A 10208-nucleotide genomic window follows, 5' to 3' on the forward strand; every position below is an offset into this window, starting at 1 on the left:
TACAAGCAGCAAAAAGAATTGATAAATATCAATGTTCATATTTATATGTTATTTGTTTTTTAATGTCTATAATTCACCTGATAATCATTGAGAAGAAACCACTTAAGAATTTTCTTGGAGGGATCTGTCCAGAATTGGCAGTGTGGTTTTGTAAAAGGAACATTGGACTAGGAAGTTGGCAATCTGGTTGTAAGACCTGGGCTGAAAGCCTAGCTCTGTTGCTAATTTACTATGTGCTCCTGGGCAAATCACCTTCCCTCTCTGAGCATTCTTTTCACACACAAAAAATTGAGAGGTAGGGGGAGGGTGTGCCTAGAGACTGAGGGGTTGGGGATAACTCCAACCCCCACCTTTACTCTAAATTCTCTCTTTTAGCTTCCTGGAATGATTTCCTTAAAAGAGAGGGTTCTGCTGCTTTAAAAGAAATGTCAATGCCATCTTTAAAGTCCACTCCAGCTTGAGATTCTGGTTCCGTGTCTGACTCATTGAAAATGTTTCACCCTAACCAAAAGGAACAGTTTTAGCTCAAAAATAAAATGACACAAACTTATCAATATCTTCAAAGAAGATGGCTGCCACCTCTGGAATCAACATTTTCTACCATAAGTCCATGAAATAGTTAAGAAATGCCTAGGAATTCCGAATCCAAACTAAGGCACAGATCAAGGAGAATCTTGCATTAAGTCAAAAGGTCTACAGGGAGAGTACATTTATGTATATTTTCACTGGCCTTTCATAAGGCCACCAGGGGCAAGTTAGTTCTGGCTAGGAAAGCTGTTTTGCAATAGGAGCATAATCTTCTGGTATACTATAGCAATATCTACATGGGATATAAGTAATAGTCACTTCTTTAGGAAACAGCTTACCTCAGAATTAAATTTCCAAGAAAAGGAGAATTAGTGTTTGAGTAGTCCCAAGGGTCAGAATTTTATGAAATCATGAAAATACTAAAGAACTATTGCCTCAGTTCAGATTCCATGTTGTTACAAACCGGAATAGTGGCGTTCAAATTGCATTACCATGGATTCCTAGAGTGCTGAATACATTCAACCAGGGCAACTCTGCTTTTTACCTGTTTTAAATATTAAAGATTGGCTTATAATTTTTTTCAAAATGAAACTAAATATATTCAAAAAGCAGTGGAGTACAATATCTAGAGAACTGCCTATTTCATAAAAGACCTATTTAGAACAAAATGAAAGCTGTTTAAAAATTGATTGTCCTATATAAATTTATATTTCTCCCGACCAAGACTTAGCTTTGAAATGACAACAAAACTATATCTTGGTAATAGGAATTACTAAGACCAGGGGAAATAAAAAGAATATTTACCCAGGGGAGAGGCAGCAGAAACACTAAGCAGGAAGAAAGCAATGATACAAGTATTCTCTTCCTAAAAACGTTTTTGTTGTGAAATTTACATACGGGAGAATAAATAAACAGCCATGTAACTACTATCTATCTTAAATAGAACATTTTTAGTACCTCTGAAGGATCCTATGTGTTCCTCCTCAGAAACAACTAAGCTGAATTTTACGTTAATCATTCTTTGGCTTTTCTTTATATTTATCACAAATGTATATATAGTTTCATTTTTCCTGTTTTTCAACTTGATAACAATGGAATCATTGTGTATGGCTCCTTTTGTAACTTGTTTCTTTCCCTTAACATTACGATTTTGAGATTCATCCTTTTGTTCAGCTGTGTACCTTGGTCCATCCATTTTCACTGCCGTATATTAATCCATTGTAGAAATGCACTGATGCCAATAGAAATCACGATCTATTCTACTTGTGTGCATTTTGGATTGTTTCCTGTCTTTTTTGCTATTATAAACAATGTTGCCACAAACAGTCTTTTATAGTTCTCCAAATAAACACATGTAAGAGTTTTTTTTAGAGTATATTATCTAAGAGTGAAACTGCTAGGTTGAAGAGTATACAAAAGTTCGACTCTATTAGATATTGACAAACCGTTTTCCAAAGCGGTTTACACTTTGGAAATTTGCACTTCCGCCTATAGAAGCAGTGGAAGAAGATGATGTGACTTTTTAATTCTTGCCAATTTTATTGTGGTTTTGGTTCACATTTCTCTAATTGGTAATAATATTGAACATCTTTTCATAAGCTTGAGGATCATTTGTGTTTCTCTTGTGAATTATCTTTTTATATCTTTTACCGATTTTTATGTTAGATTGTCTTTTATTTATTGATTCACAGCAGTTCTTTATAAATTCTAGATACCGATCCTTTGTTAGGTGTATGTTTTATAAATATCTTTTTCGTCTTGGTAGCTTGTTATTTTCAATCTTTTTATGGTATCTTTTCATGAACAGAAGTTCTTAAGTGGAGTTGAATTAATCAACCTCTTCCTTTATAGTATGCATATGCTAAGTCTTATATGATAAAATCTTCTCTACCCTGAGGTCTAAGAATATTCCCCTAAAAAGTTAAGTTTTGCCTCTTTAGCACATGTTTAAGTCTTTAAGTCATCTGGAACTGATTTTTGTGTGTATATGATAGAAGGAAGTGATCCAATTTCTTCCTTTGGTTTTGTATAAATAACCCATTGTCTCAGTATCATTTATTGAAAAGCATACCCTTTCTTCATGATCTACACTGCCTGCTCTGTTATAAAGTAAGTTTTCATATATGTGTGGATCTGTTTCTAGACTATTATGTTGCATTGTTCTAGTAACCTGTCCCTACACCAATGTTACTATCTCTTCATTAATATAGCTTTATATTTAATCTTGACATTTAACTGGACAAATCCCTCCACCTTACATTTCTTAGACACTTATTATTGTCAGATTTCTTTCATGAAAATTTTAGAATTAGCTTGACAAATTTCATGAAAATACTCTACTAGGATTTTTATTAGAATGTTAACAAAACTACAGATGAATTCAGGGAGAATCACTATTTTGCAAGTATATATTCTAATCTAAGACCATGATATTTATTTAAACATTCTATATTATTGTTATCTGATTATAATTTTCTCTAAAGGAGGCTTGTACATGTTTTTGTTAGACTTACTCCTTAGTATATAATATTTGGTTTCCTATTTTAAATGGCATATTTTTCTAAATTGCTTTTCTAAATAACTGTTCTTTTAAAAAAACACTTTTGGATGTTATATATTGACTTTTGTATGTAGCAAACTTATTAAAGGTAGAGATTATATCATATCTAATAGTGGCAGACTTATTTCCTTACTCCTTTCTAGTCCTCATACCTTTAATTTTTTTTCTTGTCTTACTGCACTGGCTAGGAAATCCAGTATGATGCTGTATAAAAGTAGTGATAGCAGGTGTCCTTGTCTCATTCCTAATCTTAAAGAGAATGCTTTCACTATCTTACTATTATGTATGATGTATCTATAGATTTTTGATGGGGAACCTTCACATGATTAAAGAAGTTCCATTTCATTCTTCTTTGCTAAGAGTTTATCATGAACAAATATTAAATTTTGCCAAATGCTTTTCTCCCTATATCTTGAGATGATAACCATGTTTTTTCCTCTTTTAAAGCTGTTACATGATAAATTACATTATTCAGTTTTTTCAATATTAATCAAGTTTGTATTAGTGGGATGAAGCCAATTTGGTTGTAATGAATTATTTTATACATTGCTGGATTCAGTTTGCTAATATTTACTTGAGGATTTTTGCTAGTTATGAGTGGCAGAGCCATCCTTTAAAGGATGTAAAAGGGAGCAAAACATAAAAGAAAATGTTAGGTAATATTTCAATTTTATGGTGTTTCACTGCCATCTTGTGGCAGGTAGCAACATCAGCAGCATGCAGCTTTAAAATCAGCAAGGGTGTTTCACATTTTGAGACTTTATACATCATTTAGTGAAGCTCTTCAGAGAAAGCCAGGGATAAATTCCACCTAAATGATACACTGAAAAGTAGTGGAAAATCTAAGCCTTTTTTTTAGATGCCTGTGGTTCAATCCAGGGATTAGATGCTGAGAGGCGAGCTTTTCCGATAAGGTTTCTCCATTTCAGCCTAGTCATGATTCAACTCTCCCTATACAAGGTCAAGAAGACATCAACAGGGAATGCTAATCTCTACTAGAAAAATTATCTCAGCCCTTTCCCAGAAGCACGTGGATTCACGATCTCATCAAGCTGTGTTTTGTTGTTATTCTTTCTTTGGCATTAGTGGGATTATTGAGGTTTAGTTTTTAAGGGAGCAGTGAAAGGAGGAAGGGTTTGTTAATGGCAAGTGTTAGTGCCAGGATAAACTGGCTCAGTTGTTGCAAGGTCCTACCCAGGAACTTTCTCTGATATAGAGTCCTCAGGAAGAGGCTTACCATTCTGAAACTGTGTCTCTACTCGCAGGTACTGTCGCAGCAGATCCATCACTACAGCCTTCATGTGGCCTCGGATGCCACTTCGGTATCTAGGCAAATAAAAACAGTCTCCACTGAAAAACAAGCTTACACTCTTAAATAACAGATTATTAAATAATAAACCCACAGCCCAGATTTAGTTTCTAGACTGTCTACTGAACTGCTTTCCTTCTGAATATATGACAAGATAGGGGCCAGCCTAAAATCAATTAGCCAGATTAATTTAAATCCAAGCCTAAAAGAAATCTGGCTATAGACAAGATTTTTCTTTATATACAAAAGAGAAAAAAGGACAAAACAAAACCAAAAACCACTTAATAGCCCTAACAACTCCTTGGTTCAGTTCCCACTGCTAAGTAGAAATGACTACCACACCCTTGAAATGGCTAAAAGATATCTGAAAATTTTATGAGTATCTTAAAGTTAAAAACATTCTGTGAATATTACTTTAGTCCAATTGTTGGCTCCGTAAGCTAAGAAGAAATGTCACACTGAGCTTTGTGCCAGAAGAAAAATTAAGGGTTTCATCAAATTTCAAGGAAAAAAAATAAAATTTCTGTGCCTTAATAATTAACAGGAAAATATAGAACAAATTCATCACAAATATTGAGTATAAGAGTTAGCCCATAATTCTAAGATATTTAGAAAATATAAGGTATTTTCTTAAATATAACTGCTTTCTAATTTCTCTAAGTCAAACCTGAAGTAAACCTCTGATTACTTAGAAGGAAGAAGGTATGGGGATGAACAGGTCTGAGAATCTGGAGTCACATGTAACTACCTCTGTACCAGTTGGACAATGCTCTGAGTGTTCATGAAGAAGACTTCTCGTTCAGATTTCCGGTTCAAGGTAGCTGCATGGCTATCTAGGATGTTGGCAATCTAATAAAGTATAAGAAAGAAAAAATGAAGCCCAACCCAACAAAGGGACCCAAAGCATTAACTTGTATAGCATCACCACTAGGAATCTTCTTAATTATAATATGACCATTTCTATCTTTCATATGTTGGGAGTTTCTAGAAGTTACCTGGCATAGTTTAGGGGCTTGTGTTAAATAAGCAAGTAACTTTAATGTCTTTTCACCCTTTCCCATATGAACTAATGAGTACATTGCAAAAACTACCAGAGGGCATGACAGGCAATATATCCTTAAGGTCAAAGTTCAAACTTTACTCTCCACTTGCCTAGCTTCAATCCTTATATGTAAACTTGCTTTATATGCAAAGGGTATACATGCTACTGAGGTAGTAAGGAAGTCTCTGATAATAAACTGCAAATATCCCTCTACTTTAAATTTACAAAAATATCTCTAACAGCCCCAAGAACAAACCTCTATGGAATACCTGGCCAATATGCTTTTCTCATAACCACAGATACTTTGCATTTCAGGTACAATACTTTCATTATTGGGCTTGTACTCTGAGGCAGTTTTGTGAAGGGCACAATGCTTAAAACTGCAAAAGCACAACATCCAGAGAGTAAGGAGGAAACAAACAGGAAGGAATCCTACAACATGAACTCCAGTAGAAAATGATAGTGTTACTCTACAGATACCTGCTGGCTGGGAAACTGACAGAGGACTGATGTGATATTGCTGGCATACTGAGCCATTTCCTTCTTGATAGACTTTTCCACATTGGGAGGGATGCGGCCAGAGACACTGGTCATAATATCTTGCAATTCTAGGAGAGGTAGGGAGGGATCTCTGAGGGTCTTCATCAACCGCTCTACCCAGTCTTTTACCTAAGAAGGAAATAATAAAAAAGTATCCAGATAAAATTAACACAATCCCCAAAATAAAATGGTATTATCTAAATTCGCTATTGTATAGTACTTATTTTGAAATTTCAATATAAGCTTCTAACTGTCCTTGTTTTCTGGTTTAAATCCCAATTAAATGTGAAGTCAATGACAGAGATAAGAGGCAAAGATTTAAAGAGGCAAAGATTTAAAGACTTCAAATCTCAAGACTAAAGGTGAAAGAGGTCCAGGCCAAATAGCTTTCTCTGTCCCCCAAACCCTCCCTCCCCCAAAAAAATCCTTATGCAACTTTTAAACTACCTTGGAGAATAGGTACCTTACCTTATTTGTACATCCCTTCCCCAAGAGAAGTGATTCATACCCTGCTGCTAAAGAAAGGATCTGGAAGGCAGTATCCATTCATTACGTTGACCAGATTATCCAGGACATAGTGGAACACTCGATGGAGCTTTTCACCTCTGAGTGCTGTGCTCTGGATCTGTGGCAGACTGCCTGTGTGAAGCTCAGCCTGTCAACCCCAATGAGAAATCAAGTCATCCACTACCTTCTATTCAGGGTACAAACACACCACTGCAAGTTGTATTCATCGTTCAAAATCACAACATCCTTTCACCAGACCCAGTTACAAGCAGAGAAGTCCATGGAGGAAGCATCATGAAAAAATCATAGAATCCTAGTATTGGAATACTCCTATAAACTCTAGTTCCATAATACTATAGGCATAAATACAAGGCATAAGATCAGGGGCGGGAAACCCTAAGAAAAACTGGCAAACCAAGCACTGAAATCATTTGCCCTTCCAAATTATCCCTACCATGTAATCAGCTCTTGGAGAGCAATATTAAAAGTACCTTCCTACTCACCTGCTGGACCTTGCTGGGATTGTCCAACTGCATTTTAGCTATTACACAGCCTGGGTCAAGAGCTGCTCCAGGACGCTTGACATAATGAATACAGCCAGACTCTGCAGCTGTTAAGGTCATTACCATCTTCATCACCTACAATAAAAAATAAATTAGAGTTTGACTTCTCTTAGACAGAAGAATGATTTAAAGAGGTCAGTTTTTTTCTCAACATCTAAATTGAATTATATCTTATTTAATCCAGAAAAATGAGAATCTCCAAGAGACTACCAAAGGAGCCAATTAAAAAATCTCTCACAGCGTAGCTTTAGGTTAGATTAATGACAGCTACTGACATTTCCTGTTTCTAATGTTTAAATCCATTTTGCCATAGTTTGTGTTTTTACTTGTTTTGTACTTAGAAGTAACAAACAATTTAGCCTTCCCATACCGTGGATCTAGATGCTCATTCTGTCTACTTAAGATATCCAAGCTAAAATCTAAGGGTCACTCTTTGCTCTTCTTTGTCTCTTATCTACCAGTTACAAAGCCTAGCCAAGCACATATTCTAAACCTCTCTCAAAAACCTTCTCTTGCCATCTCTTTGCTTTAGAATCCCATCATTTCCAATCTAGAGTACTATAAAATCTCCCAGCAAATTTTCCTCCCTGCTATACACCTCCAACAAAAGCAATCATTAAGGGTCACTAAAAGCAATCATTCTAGAGCCCAAATCTTGTCATATCACTTTTCTGTGTAAAATCCTTCCATGATTCCTCACTGCCTTGAGGAAAGTCTAAGTTTCTTAGTATGTCTTATAAGGTCCTTCAGGATCTCAAATTTTGATTACTTAGCATCTTTGCTTGCCATTTCCCATTAAACCTTAGTCCATTCTCAAGCAATACCAATATGTACTTGCAGTTCCCTAAATATAAAATACTTTCTTGCTTTTGTGCCTTTGTACATGCTGTTCTTTACCTTTAGACATTCTTCCCTGCCCTTCTTCACCTGGTCCATTACTACCTATCTTTCAAAACTAAGATCAAAGTACCCTCTTTCAGGAAGTCTTCCCTTACTATCTAATCACATGCACATGCTTGGCTCTATCAGAATTCATATTTCATTACTTGTCTATTTTGTGGCCCCACTCTACCCACTTTTCCTGTATAACCAGCATGTAATGCAATAACACTTTAAGTGCTATTTCCTGGTGTCTACTTTTAGAGCTAGAGATTCATCATCAATCAAAGAAACACTATGAGCTTTTCATTTGTTGTTAAAATCTTAAGGTTCATAACCCCAACTAAACAAACTGAGGCTCTCTCCTTTCTATTTTCTATTTCCTTTCTGTTACTCTTAAGTTCTAGTCCACCCCAGCCAACTCTTTTCCTACCTTCCCTCCCATGACCCAAAAGCCCAATCACCACCCTGACCTCAATCTCAGCATAGCACTGGCCAGAAAACACATGGCCTCCATCCTCCACAATGTACTGTATTAACTTCCCAGCAGAAGGTGAGCGCATCACTGAAGGGTCATTCTCTTTCTCAAACACACAGGTTTTATTGCCAATTGTGATACGATATCTAGGAGATAAGTGGGAGTATGTAAGCCAATAAAACACCTCGGGTTCTAAAGGAGAATAGTAGAATAATAACAATCTTTAAAAAAAAATCTGAAAACTTTATTCTATATACCCACACATATATAATATTCATTTCATCTTTGTTTACAATGCCGAATAACCAAAATTTCCTTCAATAAGGGTCAGATTAAATAAATTATAGTACATCCACATAATGGAATACTATATGACCATTAAAAAGAGCAAACACCTCTATTTTAAAAAACCCACAAAGATGATAATGATGTAATAGTTACTATTTCCTGAACCCTTACTACGTCCAAAGCAATGTCCTAATAAGCACTTTACATATGTTAATTCATTTAACTGTCATAGCAACACTGAATGATTCGTGTTGAACAGTCTACAACATATGTTAAGGAAAAAAATAAGGTATAAGACAGTATCTAAAGGTTATATGTGAATGCATTTAAAAGAAGAATACAGTATGTACGGATATGTGACTTTGTAAGTCCATAAAAATTTCTGCAAAAATACATAAGAAACTGTTAACAGGAGTTGCTTATAAAGAAGGGAACTTAATTTTTATCATCTATTAGCCACATTGGAGTGGCAGAGAAACAATGTTTTTAAATGTAAACACTTTTTGTTAAGTGCATGTACTGGTTTTTTAAATTAAAACAGCATACCAGAAGACCTTGAAAAATCCCAAGAGCTAGTGACTATTGAAAGGAAAGGTTGATATAATGACCAGCAAATGGACCTCAAACAGCCACTCACCTATCCACTTCCTCCTTCATGTACGTGGTATAACTGCTGCCGTCATAGGACAAGAGGAGCCCCCCATCACTCAGCCGATGCACATCTACTTCTACACATGAGCCATTCATGATCACCACATAAGAGTTAGGGGACTGTCGAGTCACCTGCAGAAAACAAGAACCAAAAGGGACAAGTCAGTGTCCCTCCCAGGTGGATTCCCAGATAAAATTTAGTACCTCGAAAACATAGGTAAATTATAGGTAAAAAAGATTTGTCAAAGAGAAAGGAAATTCATGGCATTGACGCTCTTAGCCTCAGTGTTGGCGTGGCTCAGCCCTGCTGCAAGCAAACAGTGACCCTTAGATGCTTCTCCCTGGCCCAGTTGTCCTCTGTCTCCTTTATCTCTTGGCAGAATATGCGAAGTTGAGAAACAACTAAAACATTTTCAGAAAATCATCAAATACTGATTCAGGCTATTGACACAAATAATGGCTGTAATTTTACTAACACCCAGCCCACAATAAACCAAACTTGCCCTCTATCTTGACCTAAAGGAACCAAGCTAATAATAAAGAAAGATAAAAAGTAAGGTATAGGCTTCAGTGGAGTTCAACATACCTTAAGTACATACTTGGCTCCTTCATAGATAAGTTCCACATCTACTGTATTTAGAAGTGTATGAGCAGGAAGGACTTGACCCCTGAAAGAAGAACAATGTGAGAGACACTTCTGGAGAGTCCTAAAAGTTTATAAGGGAATCTCAAAGCATTTCCTGGAATATCAAGACTGAAAACAACCTAAAGGACCATCAGTAAGGAACCGACACATAAATTATGAAAAAAAATTATAATATGAAATACTCTCTGACTATACTGTTAAATTTTTAAAAAGCAAA

General features: G+C 35.8%; 1 protein-coding gene across 1 annotated transcript in view; it reads right to left on the bottom strand.

Annotated features, from left to right (window-relative positions):
• Positions 1–10208, bottom strand: part of ACACA (acetyl-CoA carboxylase alpha) — a 244652-nt gene that overhangs the window by 132725 nt on the left and 101719 nt on the right. Inside the window, exons 21-24 of the mRNA XM_039886513.1 lie at positions 6488–6634; positions 5920–6108; positions 5146–5246; positions 4326–4414 (exon numbers count right to left, since the gene is read on the bottom strand). Coding sequence (XP_039742447.1) covers positions 4326–4414; positions 5146–5246; positions 5920–6108; positions 6488–6634 — 526 coding nt within the window. The remainder of the gene's footprint in view (positions 1–4325; positions 4415–5145; positions 5247–5919; positions 6109–6487; positions 6635–10208) is intronic.

This window comes from Pteropus medius, unplaced genomic scaffold (assembly GCF_902729225.1).
Source record: "Pteropus medius unplaced genomic scaffold, Ma_sr-lr_union100, whole genome shotgun sequence".
NCBI classification, from domain to species: domain Eukaryota; kingdom Metazoa; phylum Chordata; class Mammalia; order Chiroptera; family Pteropodidae; genus Pteropus; species Pteropus medius.